Raw genomic sequence first — 17790 nt, 5'->3', positions numbered from 1 at the left:
AGGCTATCGAGATATAACACAAAACCCAACCTGTGTCACAATTACGCGATCGATTTTTATAAATAAAAAAACTATTAGTTTTCAAGCCTACCAGGCAAACCGCTTAGAGCAATGAGCTGAAAAATGGTGTGTAGCTGGAATAATTATCATAGAAAGTCCTTGCAGTAGTACAGAAGAATCGGAGTACAAACCACTGAGTTATGATTACAAAGCCAACTACGTGTAGCATATGGGAGATCGAGATACTCTAATAGAACAGTCATCCTAATCTAATCAAAACCCACTGCTTGAAGGTTCTTAGTTTACTAATTTGTTAAGATGCCTTACTGTAGTTATACTGATAGTAAAGTGTCAGTAAACTTGAGTATATGGAACATAATTATTTTACTAAGTTTTAAACTCTCAGTAAAACATCAGTGAATGCGGGTTTACTGAAAAACTACTAAAATAACAAACAATTAACTGTTCCATATACTGGGGATATACCACTGTAGTAAACTAAGATACTTCAAGCAGTGACCAGCAAAGCTGTAAAATAAAGTGCGGCCCCCAAAAGGCCAAGGTGAAAAAAGATGTGAAATCCAAGGTGGCGGCCAAGAAATGGCTGTGATGCTAGGTTAATGGTAAAAATTTTAATAACAACAATTCAGGTGAATTTGGTGCCACTTGGTCTTGGCACAAAATTCACCTGAATTGTTGTTATTAAAATTTTTACCATTAACCTACCATCATAGCCATTTCTTGGCCGCCACCTTGGATTTCACATCTTTTTTCAGCATGGCTTTTTGGGGGCCACACCTTTTTTTACAGCTTTGCCGTTTTTGATTAGATTTTACTTCTTTTTGTATTTGTATACTCTATGGCCGGTTTGGGGATTTTTTAACCTATCTTTTTTTCTTTACCACAGGAAGAAGAAAAGATGAAGCAGATGTTAAATACTTTAAATATTTCTGATTTTATCAGTAAATGTACAAATTATCTAATCAAAAACAGCTAAGCTGTAAAAAAAGGTACGGCCCCCAAAAAGGCCATGGTGGAAAAAGATGTGAAATCCAAGGTGGCGGCCAAGAAATGGCTGTGATTGGTAAAAATTTTAATAACGACAATTCAGGTGAATTTGGTGCCGCTTGGTCTTGGCACAAATTTCATCTGAATTGTCGTTATTAAAATTTTTACCATTAACCTACCATCATAGCCATTTCTTGGCCGCCACCTTGGATTTCACATCTTTTTTCACCATGGCCTTTTTTGGGGGCCGCACCTTTTTTTACAGCTTAGCTGTTTTTGATTAGATTTCACTTCATTTTGTATTTGTATACGCTTTGGGGATTTTTTAACCTATCTTTTTCTTTACCACAGGAAGAAGAAATAATGAAGCAGATGTTAAATACTTTAAATATTTCTGATTTTATCAGTAAATGTGACCGGGCCTGCGAAAATAGGGCATGTGGGCACATGATTTTTGCCCACTTTTTCAAACTTCAATCACTCGTAACTTTTTATACAATTCTGCTATAGTAATGTAATTTTCAGCTCTTAGTAAGTATTTAATTAGCTTTATGGTACAAGTTATAGAATTCAATTATTCTGTTTCCGTACTGAGATATGACCTGTAGAGTGACGGGATGTAGTTTGTGCCCACATGCCCTATTTTCGCAGGCCCAGTCACAAATGTACAAATTATATATATATATATATCTAATCCAAAAACAGCCAAGCTGTAAAAAAAGAGTGCGGCCCCCTGAAAGGCTATGGTTAAAAAAGATGTGAAATCCAAGGTGGCGGCCAAGAAATGGCTGTGATGGTAGGTTAATGGTAAAAATTTTAATAACGACAATTCAGGTGAATTTTTTGTGCCGCTTGGTCTTGGCACAAAATTTACCTGAATTGTCATTATTAAAATTTTTACCATTAACCTACCATCACAGCCATTTCTTGGCCGCCACCTTGGATTTCACATCTTTTTTCACCATGGCCTTTTTTGGGGGCCACACCTTTTTTTACAGCTTAGCTGTTTTTGATTAGATTTCACTTCATTTTGTATTTGTATACGCTTTGGGGATTTTTTAACCTATCTTTTTCTTTACCACAGGAAGAAGAAACGATGAAGCAGATGTTAAATACTTTAAATATTTCTGATTTTATCAGTAAATGTACAAATTACATATATATATATATATATATATATATATATATCTAATCCAAAAACAGCCAAGCTGTAAAAAAAGAGTGCGGCCCCCAGAAAGGCTATGGTTAAAAAAGATGTGAAATCCAAGGTGGCGGCCAAGAAATGGCTGTGATGGTAGGTTAATGGTAAAAATTTTAATAACGACAATTCAGGTGAATTTTTGTGCCGCTTGGTCTTGGCACAAAATTCACCTGAATTGTCATTATTAAAATTTTACCATTAACCTACCATCACAGTCATTTCTTGGCCGCCACCTTGGATTTCACATCTTTTTTAACCATAGCCTTTCTGGGGACTGCATTCTTTTTTTACAGCTTGGCTGTTTTTGGATTAGATTTCACTTCTTTTTGTATTTGTATACCCCAAAGCCGGCCTATGGCCAGCTTTGGGGCTTTTTAACCTATATATTTTTCTTTACCACAGGAAAAAGAAAAAGATGAAGCAGATTTTATAAATACTTTAACTCATTCTGATTTTATCAGTAAATGTACAAATTATATATATAATGCATATATCAAGAGTTCATAATATAAAAAGAGAGCGTATATTTATTACATGTCAATTAATCCCCACAGGATAATTTGCAGCTGATCTCTCTACTGGGTGACTTGAAATGTAGCTGAACTCTCTACAGGGTGATCTGCTTGTACATAGATGAACTCTTTACAGGATTCTCTCTACAGGGTGACTTGACTCTAGCTGAACTCACTGCAGGGTTATCTGTTTGTAGTTAAATTCTCTACAGGGTGATTTGTTTGTAGCTGAACTCTCTACATGGTGGTTACTTTGTAGCTGAACTCTCTAAAAGGTGACTTCTTATAGCTTAACTCTCTACAGCGTGATCTTTTCATAGCTGAACTCTCTACAGGATGATTTCTTTGTAGCTGAACTCTCTACATGGTGATTTGTTTGTAGCTGAAATCCCTACAAGGTAACTTCTTCTAGCTGATCTTTCTACAGGGCGATTTGTTTGTAGCTGAGTTCTCTACAGGGTGTTTGTTTGCAGCTGAATTCTCTACATGGTGGTTTCTTTATAGCTGAACTCTCTACAAGGTGACTTCTTCTAGCTGATCTCTCTACAGGGTGATTTGTTTGCAACTGAACTCTCTACAAGGTAACTTCTTCTAGCTGATCTGTCTACAGGGTGACTTGTTTCTAGCTGGTCTCTCTACAGGACGATTAGTTTGTAGCTGAATTCTCTACAGGGTGATTTGTTTGCAGCTGAACTCTCTACATGGTGGTTGCTTTGTAGCTGAACTCTCTAAAAGGTGACTTCTTCTAGCTTAAATCTCTACAGCGTGATCTTTTCATAGCTGAACTCTCTACAGGATGATTTCTTTGTAGCTGAACTCTCTACATGGTGATTTATTTGTATCTGAAATCCCTACAAGGTAACTTCTTCTAGCTGATCTTTCTACAGGGTGATTTGTTTGTAGCTGAGTTCTCTACACGGTGTTTGTTTGCAGCTGAATTCTCTACATGGTGGTTTCTTTATACCTGAACTCTATACAAAGTGACTTCTTCTAGCTGATCTCTCTACAGGGTGATTTGTTTGTAGCTGAACTCTCTACAGGTGATTTGTTTGTAGCTGAACTCTCTATAAGGTGATACTTTTAGATGATCTCTCTACAGGATGACTTGTTTCTAACTGAACTCTCAACAGGGTGATCTGTTCATAGCTGAACTTTCTACTGGGTGATTTGTTTGCAACTAAACTCTCTACATGGTGGTTTCTTTGTAGCTGAACTCTCTACAAGGTAACTTCTTCTAGCTGATCTTTCTACAGGGTGATTTGTTTGTAGCTGAATTCTCTACAGGGTGATTTATTTGCAGCTGAACTCCCTACAAGGTAACTTCTTCTAGCTGATCTTTCTACAGGGCAATTTGTTCGTAGCTGAGTTCTCTACAGGGTGATTTATTTGGAGCTGAACTCTCTTCATGGTAGTTTCTTTGTAACTGAACTTTCAACAGGGTGATCTGTTCGTAGCTGAACTCCCTACAAGGTAACTTCTTCTAGCTGATCTTTCTACAGGGTGATTTGTTCGTAGCTGAGTTCTCTACAGGTGATTTGTTTGGAGCTGAACTCTCTACATGGTAGTTTCTTTGTAGCTGAACTCTCTACAATGTGACTTCTTCTAGCTGAACTCTCTACAGGGTGACTTGTTTCTAGCTGATCTCTCTACAGGGTGACTTGTTTCTAGCTGAACTCTCTACAGGGGATTTGTTTGCAGCTGAACTCTCTTACATGGTGGTTTCTTTGTAGCTGAACTCTCTACAAGGTGACTTCTTCTAGCTGATCTCTCTACAAGATGACTTGTTTCTAACTGAACTCTCTACAGTGTGATCTGTTCATAGCAGAACTTTCTACTGGGTGATTTGTTTGCAGCTGAACTCTTTACATGATTGTTTCTTTGTAACTGAACTCTCTACAAGGTAACTTCTTCTAGCTGATCTCTCTACAGGGCAAATTGTTTGAGCTGAACTCTCTACATGATGATTTCTTTGTAGCTGAACTCTCTATTAGGTACCTTCTTCTGGCTGATCTGACTACAGGGTGACTTGTTTGTAGCTGAATTCCCTACAGAATAACTTGCAATGTAATATAATTAGTAAATTATAAATGCAGCTGAATGCTTTATTAGGGTGATTGTTCTATTAGAGTATCTCGATCTCGCATTTGCTACACGTAGTTGCCTTTCGAATCATAACTCAGTGGTTTGTAATCCGATTCTTCTGTACTACTGCAAGGACTTTCTATGATGATTAATCCAGCTACATACTGATTTTCAGCTCATTGCTCTAAGCGGTTTGCCTGATAGACATGAAAACTAATAGTACTTTTATTCATAAAAATCGATCGCGTAATTTTGACACAGGTCGGGTTTTGTGTCATATCTCTGTGGTCTTTATCCCGATTTCTTTCAAACCAAGAAAAGGCACTCCTACGATGGTTGCTCCATCTACATAGCAATTTTCAACTGATTTCTCAAAGGAGTTTACCTTGTAGGCGTGACAGACCTTCGACCTTATTTTACGCAAATAATCGGTCATAACTCCGTGAATGTTCATTGGATTCCTATGAAAGTTGGTACAGAGATCCGCCTTAATGAGCCCTTTAAGTGTGCCAAATTTCAGCCCGATCCGAGCACGCATTCGTGTTTTATGGCGGATTTTGCGAAGTGTGCGAAATGAAGTAGAAGAAACAAAACGAAGAAATTAAAACGAAATTTTGTTCGCTCGTATCTCGGAAATGGCAGAAGCGATTTTCTTCGAATTTGGTGTGTAGACTCCCCTTGCTGGCCGGCACCTCTCTAGCAAATTTGGTTCCAATCGGATAAGGGTATCACAGAGCTACATAGGTGTGAAAATTGCGTTTTCTTTCTTCCTGTTAATATACTCAGGGGTGGCACGCCGGCTTCTTGGGCCGCACGACACACTACCGCGTGTCTTGATATATATTATTATTATTATTAATTAGCAAAGCCCACCAGGGGCAACACGCTAATGTGCATTACAAATCACAAATTGTTTAGCTTATCTATAATGTTCTTAAAAGTGTCAAGGTTAATTGTGTTAATGTTGTCAATTTTCAAGTTATTCCAATCAATAATTGTTCTTGGCAGAAAAGAATACTTATATAAATCAATTCTGGATTGCAGCTGTGCAAATTTGAGGGGATTATTGGCACGAGTATATGATACAGGGGTTGGCTGGGGTAAACAATGGTTTGGTAGCACCAGTAAGTTTCTTACAATCTTGAATAATAATATAAGTCTAGCATTCCTTCTCCTACTTTTTAAACTTGGCCATTGAAGGTAATTAAGCATATCTGTAATACTGTGTTGTTGACTGGATCTGTGCCATGGTTTATTAAGAACAAATCTTGCAGCTCGGTGTTGGATCATTTCTAATTTGCTAACTGTTGTTTGGTGATAAGGATCCCAGATGGCTGAGCAGTATTCAATAGAAGGTAACAATAATTGTTTGTATAAGTGTTCTTTGATTTGTATTGGGGCATTATATAAATTCCTTTTCAGAAATCCAAGAAGACGGTTTGCCTTTCCACAAATATAGTAGTTAACATGAGGTTCCAATGATAGTGTATGATGGAGGCGGATACCAAGATAGGTGTGCTCTGATACAATATTCAATGGAATATTAGACATTTTATATGTAAAAGTGCTTTTAATGTGGTGGGTTGTAAATTGTAAAATATTGCAATTGGGAATGTTAAATTCCATCAGCCAGTTGCTAGCCCATTGTGTTAAGGAATCTAAGTCATTTTGCAGTATTCTGTGATCGTTGGGTGTAGCTATAGTTTTAAAGAGTAGAATGTCGTCAGCAAATAATCTAATTTCACTCTTGATGTTTGTTACAATATTGTTAATGTAAATTAGGAACAACACAGGACCAAGTACGGAACCTTGTGGAACACCAGATGTAACTTGACATGTAGAAGATCTAGAGCCTTCTACTACAACCTGTTGGGTACGACCATGAAGGAAGGACTCTAGCCACTGTAAGACAGTTCCTCTTATACCATAGTAATTTAATTTGTAGAGAAGTCTAGAATGAGCTACTCTGTCGAACGCTTTAGAAAAGTCTAATATAGCAGCATCAACTTGCAGGTTCCTGTCAATATCTTTTGCAATGTCATTAACAGTAATGAGTAGTTGAGTCTCACAGGAATGTTTTGATCTAAATCCAAACTGGTTGTCTGAAAGAATATTGTGGTCCTCCAAATGCCTCATAATTTGACTCACGATGATATGCTCCATTGTTTTACAAACTACTGAGGTGAGTGAGATAGGACGGTAGTTGCCTGGGTGAGCTTTGGAACCTTTTTTAAATATTGGGATGACATTGGCATGCTTCCATTGTAATGGGACTTCACCAGATTCTAGTGATTGTTTGAAAATATGAGTTAGAATGGGAGATAATTCGGCAGCTGTGGCCTTCAGTACATACGGATGCAAGGAGTCAGGTCCTGGGGATTTGGATGTGTCACAGGTACTTAACAAGTTGTAGACTCCTTGTTCGGTAATCTCAAATGTAGGTAAAGATGGAAATAAGGATGGACCTTTGTCAGGAATGTTACTATTATCTTCGGATGTAAAGACAGACTGAAAGTGTTGATTGAGGGTGTCTGCTTTTTCCACAGGATTGGTTATGATGTGACCATTTATAGGATTTATTAATGTACTAATACCATTGTTTTCTTGTTTTGGTGACTTGATGTAGTGCCATAAAGACTTTTTGTTACTGTCTGGTGATGAAGTTAGGTTTGTCAGGTAGGATTTGTGTTGGTACTTTAGTTTATGATCTATCTCTTTTTGTAATGATTTATATTCATTCCAGTCACTATCTCAACAATAACGCTTTGCTCTTCTATAAACTCTTTGCTTTTTACGTATGAGTCGTTTTAAAGCAGAAGACAGCCAGGGAAGGTGAATTCTTGTACTTAATTTCTTGGTAGGAGTATGAGTGTTTATTATTTCTTGTAAATTTTGTAAGAAGAAGGACCAATTTTCATCTAAGCTTTGGGGTGATGCTTGATTTATTTCAAAGTAATCATGTGACATATGTGACCGGATTTCATATAACAAGGCTTCCGCACACACAAAATCAAACTTACGATTTTACTAGAAATGGATTGCTGGTCTAATACACTATCATATTTCACACTGTACTTCCTTCAGCACTGGCAAGTCCGGTTTCTGTAGCAGCTTTCTTCCGACCCTGTCAAAGCCACGAGTGTGAGATTGGCACCATTAAATGGCCATGGCTTTGTGATAATGGTGTGTAGTGAACTGGGACTTCACAGAGAGCTCGCCAATAGTGTTCTCAGTCAATTTGGAGTAATTTGAGGGCCATGGAGAACCCAAACTTGGCCTCTGGATTCCAATCGTCTTCTTACTTCATTCTATACCCGTATATTAAGACCACCGTCTACCCCCACCCTCCCACCCTATTACTACCACCTGTGATATTATTACCCGCTCGAAAAAAAGCTGCTCAAAACAGGGCAAATTTTGGGTATCAGAAATGTATACACCCACTCAGTGATAGCTAGTGAACAGATGAACAATTGGTACAAATTTTGTTTGCACAGCTGTAGGCACTGGGAAGTTATTACACAATGATTTCTTAAAACCGCCATATCTCCTAACAAAGCTTTGTGCGTCGAAGCCTTGTTTTGTCAAATTCAGTCACATATATATAATGCATATATTTATTACAGAACACTCTACACGGTGGTTTCTTCATAACTGAACACTCTACAAAGTGACTTCTTCTAGCTGATATTTCTACAGGGTGATTTGTTTGTAGCTGAACTCTCTACATGATGGTTTCTTCGCAGCTGAACTCTCTACAAGGTAACTTCTTCTAGCTGATGTCTCTACAGGGTCACTTGTTTGTAGTTGAACTCTCTACATGATGGTTTCTTTGTAGCTGAACTTTCTACAAGGTGACTTCTTCTAGCTGATCTTTCTACAAGGTGATTAGTTTATAGTTGAACTCTCTACATGATGGTTTCTTTGCAGCTGAACTCTCTACAAGGTAACGTCTTTAGCTGATCGCTGTACAGGGTGATTTGTTTGTAGCTGAATTCTCTACAGGTGATTTGTTTGCAGCTTAACTCTCTACATGATGGTTTCTTTGTAGCTGAACTCTCCACAAGGTAATTTCTTCTATCTGAACTATGTACAGGGTGAATTGTTTGTAGCTGAACTCTCTAAAAGGTAACTTCTTCTAGCTGATCTCTCTATACAGGGTGATTTGTTTGTAGCTGATCTCTCTACAGGTGATTTGTCTGTAGCTGAACTCTCTACATGGTGGTTTCTTTGTAACTGAACTCTCTACAAAGTGACTTCTTCTAGCTGATCTTTCTACAGGGTGATTTGTTTGTAGCTGAACTCTCTACAAAGAACTTCTTCAAACTGATCTCTGTACAGGGTGAATTGTTAGTAGCTGAACTTTCTACAAGGTAACCTCTTCTAGCTGATCTCTATACAGAGTGACTTGTTTGTAGCTGAACTCTCTACATGATGGTTTCTTTGTAGCTGAATTCTCTATAAGGTAACTTCTTCTAGCTGATCTCTCTATACAGGGTGATTTGTTTGTAGCTGAACTCTCTACAGGTGATTTGTTTGTAGCTGAACTCTCTACATGGTGGTTTCTTTGTAACTGAAATCTTTACAAGGTGACTTCTTCTAGCTGATCTTTCTACATGGTGATTTGTTTGTAGCTGAACTCTCTACAAAGAACTTTTTCAAACTGATCTCTGTACAGGGTGAATTGTTAGTAGCTGAACTTTCTACAAGGTAACTTCTTCTAGCTGATCTCTATACAGAGTGACTTGTTTGTAGCTGAACTCTCTACATGATGGTTTCTTTGTAGCTGAATACTCTACAAGGTAACTTTTTCTAGCTGATCTCTCTATACAAGGTGATTTGTTTGTAGCTGAACTCTCTACAGTGTAGCTGAACTCTCTACATGGTGGTTTCTTTGTAACTGAAATCTCTACAAGGTGACTTCTTCTAGCTGATCTTTCTACAGGGTGATTTGTTTGTAGCTGAACTCTCTACAAAGAACTTCTTCAAACTGATCTCTGTACAGAGTGACTTGTTTGTAGCTGAACTCTCTACATGATGGTTTCTTTGTAGCTGAATTCTCTAAAAGGCAACTTCTTCTAGCTGATCTTTCTACAGGGCGATTTGTTTGTAGCTGAATTCTCCACAAGGTAATTTGGTTGCAGCTTAACTCTCTACATGGTAATTTCTTGTAGCTGAGCTCTCTACAAGGTGACTTCTTCTAGCCGAACTATCTATAGAGTGATATTTTCGTAGCTGAGACTCTCTACAGGTTGATTTGTTTGCAGCTGAACTCTCTACATGATGGATTCTTTGTAGCTGAACTCTCTACAAGGTGACTTCTTCTTGCTGAACTATCTACAGCGTGAATTGTTTGTAGCTGATCTCTCTACATAATAGATTCTTTGTAGCTGAACTCTCTACAAGGTAACTTCTTCTAGCTGATGTCTCTACAGGGTCACTAGTTTGTAGCCGAACTCTCTACATGGTGGTTTCTTTGTAACTGAACTCTCTACAAGGTGGCTTCTTCTAGCTGATATTTCTACAGGGTGATTTGTTTGTAGCTGAACTCTCTACACAGCAAAAATAGTGTTCCAATACTACCTATTCTAACCCCGTCTTTATTCAGTATTGGAACAACTATTTTTAAAAACTCCCTATAACGAGACATAACGGATCTCAAATCTATAAATGACTCTAAGGTTATTCACTATTGAGGGCTGTGGTCTATTTTTGTTTGAGCCAAGGTAGAATTTTTGGACTATTAGTTCCAACACCTAAACATAGACGGAATAAATACAGTCAGTATTTGTGTATGAATTATGCTGTACTACATGATGGTTTCTTCGCAGCTGAACTCTCTACAAGATAACTTCTTCTAGCTGATGTCTCTACAGGGTCACTTGTTTGTAGTTGAACTCTCTACATGATGGTTTCTTTGTAGCTGAACTCTCTACAAAGTAACTTCTTCTAGTTGATGTCTCTACAGGGTCACTATTTTGTAGCTGAACTATCTACATGGTGGTTTCTTTGTAACTGAACTCTCTACAAGGTGCATGGCTTCTTCTAGCTGATATTTCTACAAGATTTGTTTGTACTGTAGCTGAACTCTCTACATGATGGTTTCTTTGTAACTGAACTCTCTACAAGGTGACTTCTTCTAGCTTATCTTTCTACAGGGTGATTTGTTTGTAGCTGAACTCTCTACAAAGAACTTCTTCAAATTGATCTCTGTACAGGGTGAAATGTTTGTAGCTGAACTCTCTACAAGGTAACTTCTTCCTGCTGATCTCTATACAGAGTGACTGGTTTGTAGTTGAACTTTGTAGCTGAACTCTCTACAAGGTAACTTCTTCTAGCTGATCTTTCTACAGTGCGATTTGTTTGTAGCTGAATTCTCCACAAGGTAATTTGGTTGCAGCTGAACTCTCTACATGGTGGTTTCTTTGTAGCTGAACTCTTTACAAGGTAACTTCTTCTAGCTGATCTCTCTACAGGGTGAATTGTTTGTAGCTGATCTCTCTACATGATAGTTTCTTTGTAGCTGAAATCTCTACAAGGTAACTTCTTCTAGCTGATCTTTCTACAGAGCAATTTGTTTGTAGCTGATTTCTCTACAGGATGATTTGTTTGCAGCTGAACTATCTACATGGTGGTTTCTTTGTAGCTGAATTCTCTACATGGTGACTTCATCTAGCTGAACTCTCTACAGGGTGATCTTTTTGTAGATGATCTCTCTACTGAGTGATATGTTTGCAGCTGAACTCTTTACATGATGGCTTTTTTGTAACTGAACTCTCTACAAGGTAACTTCTTCTAGCTGATCTTTCTACAGGGCGGTTTCTTTGTAGCTGAATTCTCTACAGGGTGATTTATTTGCAGCTGAACTCTCTATAAGGTGAATTCTTCTAGCTGATCTCTCTACAGGGTGATTTTGTTTGCAGCTGAACTCTCTACATGGTGCATAGTTTCTTTGTAACTGAACTCTCTACAAGGTGACTTCTTCTAGCTGATCTCTCTACAGGGTGATTTATTTCTAGGTGAACTCTCTACAGGGTGACTTGCCTGTAGCTGAATTGTCTATCAGATTAACTTGTTGTAGCTGAATTCCCTACAGAATAAGTTGCAATGTAATATAATTCTATAATGGAGTAAGTTATAAACATAGCTGAATGTTCTATTAGGGTGACTGTTCTATTAGAGTATCTCGATCTCGCATTTGCTACACGTAGTTGCCTTTCGAATCATAACTCAGTGGTTTGTAATCCGATTTATCTGTACTACTGCAAGGACTTTCTATGATGATTATTCCAGCTACATACTGATTTTCAGCTCATTGCTCTAAGCAGTTTACCTAGTAGTAGAGATTTCCAACTAAATTAAATAATTAACATTCCATACATTCATTGGTATTACAAATATTGTGCTTTTTTTCAGGGTCATTGTAGTGCAAACCCCACTTCAATCAGTAGTTCCTATCAAACGATATAAGGAAAAGAAGTTGACGGTGTGATGATTTTTGTGTACAGCATTTTCAAAGCTTTTTATGTATATTGCATGGCACCAAACACAGTATTCAAAGTGTCATAAATCTAGATAAGAAACTAATAATGACATGAAATTTTCACCACATAACTATTTCATGGAGAACAGCATATAAACTAGGTAAAACCTCTCAAAAGTGACCACTTCTTTGTAGACTGACCACTCGGAATATTACATGAATAAAGCAAGTGATTCACAGATAAAACTGTGTGTAATGTGTAACACTAAGTATACACAGGTACCTAATGCATTTTCAGGGATGACTAACTAGAAAAATCAGTAATATTTTATAACATGGTAATTACTGACATCAAAAGTCACAAGTAACACACACTTCGGAAACATGACAATCAGATAACACAATGTAAGAGCAACATTATTTTTAAAATAGATTTGTTTGGACACTGCTCAGCTTTATTTGTCACATTGTAAGCACTAAGGATGATAATTATTATATAACACAATGACATCACTATACTACAAAGAGAAATTATAAACAGTTTCTGATCAAAGTTACAATCACTGAAGCTGCTATAAAATGGATCAAAACAGCAGTAAATACACCAGAATATAACAACAGGTAAGTGTGAAGCCAAGTAAGGCTGGTATCACATGCCAGTCTCCACTTCTGAAAAGATTATGCTCAACCTTGAAACTTATTTTACAATTCCACGCAAGACAACAAACTGCTTACCTTCAAACTATACTTGCATCAATGTAGGGGGTGCTTTGAAGCCCAGGGTGATTGTAATGCTGAATTCTGAACAGTGCTAGATAGTGATTTATCTTTAAAAGGGCCATATTTCCATTGTAATCCAACATCAATCGTCCTCCAATCAAAAAACACATGGCAAAATCGAAATCAGCATATACGGTTTGCCCAGAACCACTTTCTTCGTCCTCATCAGCAGCAGATTCAAGCGGAAACACTCAGAAACTTCGGCCATCACCGGTGCCCCCATAGATAATAGACAGTCTATTATCTATGGTGCCACATTCATCCAATTAGAATTACGTATGCAATTATTTGTATGGGCTCCCTATGGGGATTTTTATTTCTCAAACTTTGATTTGCTGTACTTCAATAAATACCGCATGGATTTTAATCCAGTAAAGTGCATTACGAAGTACGAAGCATTGGCTATCATTTACTGGAATAGCCGCTTGTGAAACGTTTATTGAAGGTGTATAATTTAAGTAGCAAACGTATGTGTGAAAAATTGGTAGGTTGGAAATCGCTACTAGTAGGCGTGAAAACGAATAGTTTTTTATTCATAAACATTTGATCGCGTAATTGTGACACAGGTTGGGTTTTGTGTCATATCTCCATGGTCTTTATCTCGATTCCTTTCAAACCACAAAAAGGCACTCCTACAATGGTTACTCCATCCACCTAGCAATTTTCAACTCATTCCTCCAAGGGCGTGACAGACCTTCGACCTTATTTTATGCACATAATCGGTCATAACTCCGTGAATCTTTATCGGATTCCTACCAAAGTTGGTACTGAGATCCGCCTTAATGAGCCCTTCAAGTGTGCCAAATTTCAGCCCGATTGGAGCATGCATTCATGTTTTATGGCGGATTTTGCGAAGTGTGCGAAATGAAGAAGAAGAAAAAAAACAAAGATATTAAAACAACATTTTGTTCGCTCGTATCTCGGAAATGGCTGGAGCGATTTTCTTCACATTTGGTATGTAGACTCCCCTAACTGGCCGGCACTTCTCTAGTAAATTTGGTTCCAATCGGATTAGGGATCACAGAGCTACATAGGTGTGAAAATTGTATTTTTTTCTTCCTGTTAATATACTCACGGTGAGGCGCGCCAGCTTCTTGGACCACACGACACACTATCGTGTGTCTTGATAGAGCATTCAGCTACGTTTATAACTTACTCGATTATAGAATTATATTACATTGCAAGTTATTCTGTATGGAGTTCAGCTACAAAAAGTTTATTTTATAGACAATTCAATTACAAGCAAGTCACCCTGTAGAGAGTTCGGCTACAACAAGTCACTCTGTAGAGAATTCAGCTACAAACACGTCACTGCATACAGGGTTCAGCTACAAAAAAGCTATCCAGTAGAGAGTTCAGCTAGATCAGCTACAAACAAGTTATTTTATACAATGTTCAGCTACAAGTAAGTCACTCTGTAGAGAGTTCAGCTACAAACAAGTCACTCTGTAGTACAAACAAGTCACCGTGTAGCTGGAGAGTTCAGCAGCAATCAATCAAAAATGCCACTCTGTAAAGAGTTCAGCTATACAAACATGTTATAACTCTATAGAGAAAGTTATAACTCTATAGAGAGATCAGCTAGAAACAAGTCATCCAGTAGAGAGATCAGCTACAAGACATCACCTTATAGACAAGTCAGTTACAAAGAAACTACCATGTAGAGATTTCAGCTGCAAACAAATCACCCTGTAGAGAGTTCCAGTCATCCTGTAGAGAGATCAGCTAGAAGGATCACCTTGCACAGAGTTTAACTACAAACAAATCACACTGCAGATAGTTCAGCTATGAACAGATCACCCTGTAGAGAGATCAACTAGAAGAAATCACCTTGTAGAGAGATCAGCTACAAGAAGTTACATTGTAGAGAGATCAGCTAGAAGAAATCACCTTGCAGAGAGTTCAGCTACAAAGAAACCATCCAGTAGAGTTCAGCTACAAACAAATCACCCTTTAGAGAGTTCAGCTACAACCACATCACCCTGCAAGGAGTTTAGCTACAAAGAAACCATCATGTAGAGAGTTCAGCTGCAAACAAATCATCCTGTAGAGAATTCAGCTACAAACAAATTGCCCTGTAGAGAGATCAGCTAGAAGAATTCACCTTGTAGAGTTCAGCTATAGAAAACCACCATGTAGAGAGTTCAGCTGCAAACAAATCACCTTGTAGAGAGTTCAGCTATAAACAAGTCACCCTGTAGAGAGATTAACTACAAAGAAACCATCCTGTAGAGAGTTCAGCTACAAACAAGTTACCCTATAGAGAGATCAGCTAGAAACAAATCATCTTGTAGAGAGTTCAGCTACAAACAAATCACCCTGTAGAGAGTTCAGCTATGAAAAGATCACTGTGTAGATAGTTCAGCTATAAGAAGTCACCTTGCAGTGAGTTCAGCTACAAAGATCCGCCATGTAGAGAGTTCAGCTGCAAACAAACCACCCTGTAGAGAATTCAGCTACAAATAAATCGCCCTGTAGAAAGATCAGCTAGAAGAAGTTACCTTGTAGAGAATTCAACTACAAAGAAACCATCAAGTTGAAAGTTCAGCTACAAACAAGTCACCCTGTAAAGAGATCAGCTAGAAAAAGTTACCTTGTAGAGCGTTCAGCTACAAAGAAACCATCATGTAGAGAATTCAGCTACAAACAAATCACCCTGTAGAGAGATCAGCTACAAACAAGTCACCCTGTAGAGATATCAGCTGGATACAAGTTACCTTATGGGGATCAGCTACAAACAAATCACCCTATAGAAATATGTGTTGGAAAAAAAATCATCTTTCATTGTTAAATATACAAATATTTTAAACAAAAAAGCTGTTAACAACATTTCTTCCTTTGTTCCAATATTCCTGCAGAAAAAAAAAAAAAAAAACAAGTGAGAAGGAAGCACCAAAGCCAGTTAATGGCTGGCTTTGTGGCTTGCAATACAAAAAGAAGTGATATCTAAACCAAAACAGCCAAGCTGTAAAAAAAGAGTGCGGCCCCCAAAAAGGCCAGGATGAAAAAAGATGTGAAATCCAAGGTGGTGGCCAAGAAATGGCTGTGATGGTAGGTTAATGGCAAAAATTTTAATTACAAAAATTCAGGTGAATTTGATGCCGAATCCTAGTGGAGGAGGCAACGCAAATTCACTTGAATTGTCGTAATTAAAATTTTTGCCATTAACCTACTACCATCACAGCCATTTCTTGGCTGCCACCTTGGATTTCACATCTTTTTTCATCCTGGCCTTTTTGACTCTTTTTTACAGCTTGGCTGTTTTGGTTTAGATATTACTTTCATGAAGTAACTTCCCCAACTCTGCCAATTAGCTCAATACAATGCCATGCAGTTGACTCGGTGGAACTTTTCAATAGTAATGTAAAGACAATTAGCATAAATGTAAATGATTTAGACCAAGCAGTGTAATGAGAAACATAGTATCTCAATCTTTTTACATATTCAAGTGGTCCAGCATGGGCTCCAGCACTGCTTAGTACTACAGCCATAGATTCTATTATGTGTGGTACAATAATGCTGTCTTGTAATGTTTGAGTAGAAAATCTAGGGAGTCAAACTCAGGCCTGTTCAGCCAGTTGTTGAGCATTTTTACTGACGCAGCTGCCTCGGTTGTCTCAGTGGTAGCTACACCACTGCCCTGTAGCAATTTCTTTTATAAAACTGACTGTTTTTGCTCAGCCAGTCACATATAATACATGGTTTATGTACAGCACACCAAAATCTGCAGAACTTGTCAATAAATAACAGATACGTATCAGCAATATAGTGAGAAACATCAAGGATGCAAAATTACCTGTGCAGAAGAATTCATCACACCTAACGAGATGTCAAAAAACGGCTCGCATGTCTGAGATGGCTGCAGAAAACAAGTAACAATGTGACTACTGTAATGTACATAACAGGTAAATAGTGTACACGAAGGGAAAAATGACATGTTCTGTGCCAAACAGCCAAGAAATTGAGCATAGTTTTAAAATGACAATGTTAAAAAACAATGAAGGTGATAAACATTACACATGAAATAATGAAGGTGATAAACATTATACATGCAATAATGTTAATGTTAATATTAAAAGCTGATTGGTATTACATCACTACAATCATTTCTTGGCCGTAGTATGTCATTTCACAACTTTTAATCTCATGGTTTTTTGAAAGCTGCAACCCTTCTCACAGTTAACTTTTTTGAATAATTTCAAATAAATGTTAAATTTATTTTTGCATTTATAAGCCTTAAGCTGGCCTATAGCCTTCTTGGCTGGTAGGTATATGGACAAGGAGATTTGGAAGACTGCGCCTTCCAGAAGCCAAGTGTACTGTACCTTATATGTTTCAGGATTCAAATTTTTGATGCAGAGCAGTTTTATGCACATATAGAAAGGACCACATGCATTATATTTGCAAAATTCCTAGCAGGCGTGTTCCCATAGGATGGTACTGCAGATGCAAGTTTCACACAAACATTAATATTCAGCAACATATGGTGACTGTTGTATTAGAGTGTTTCAATCTTGTGTGTGGCTGAACTAAGCTTCTTTGGTAATGGAGCACACCATTTGGTACAGGGTGTATAACATGCCCACTTAAGCATTCACCAATGACTTAGTAACTTACTTACCATCATGCACTCACGACAAATCACTGAGTTGAGCTTCACTCCTCCAAATACTTCTTCAATGGGTGTAGTCTCCTTTGATGCAGCACGAAGTAAGCCTATAATA

The 17790-nt window shown here is 37.8% G+C and overlaps 1 protein-coding gene across 3 annotated transcripts in view; it reads right to left on the bottom strand.

Moving 5' to 3' along the window:
• The window catches only part of LOC136257207 (uncharacterized), a 181438-nt gene that overhangs the window by 53687 nt on the left and 109961 nt on the right, over window positions 1–17790 (bottom strand). For all 3 annotated transcript variants that reach the window (XM_066050284.1, XM_066050282.1, XM_066050283.1), the window contains 2 exons: window positions 17688–17782; window positions 16863–16925 (listed from right to left, as the gene is read on the bottom strand). In XM_066050284.1, the coding sequence (XP_065906356.1) occupies window positions 16863–16925; window positions 17688–17782 (158 nt within the window). The remainder of the gene's footprint in view (window positions 1–16862; window positions 16926–17687; window positions 17783–17790) is intronic.

The sequence above is a fragment of the Dysidea avara genome, chromosome 6, assembly GCF_963678975.1.
Source record: "Dysidea avara chromosome 6, odDysAvar1.4, whole genome shotgun sequence".
Taxonomy (NCBI): Eukaryota; Metazoa; Porifera; class Demospongiae; order Dictyoceratida; family Dysideidae; genus Dysidea; species Dysidea avara.
The sequence above is the reverse complement of the archived record's forward strand: the minus strand, read 5'-3'. Positions and strand labels throughout refer to the sequence as shown.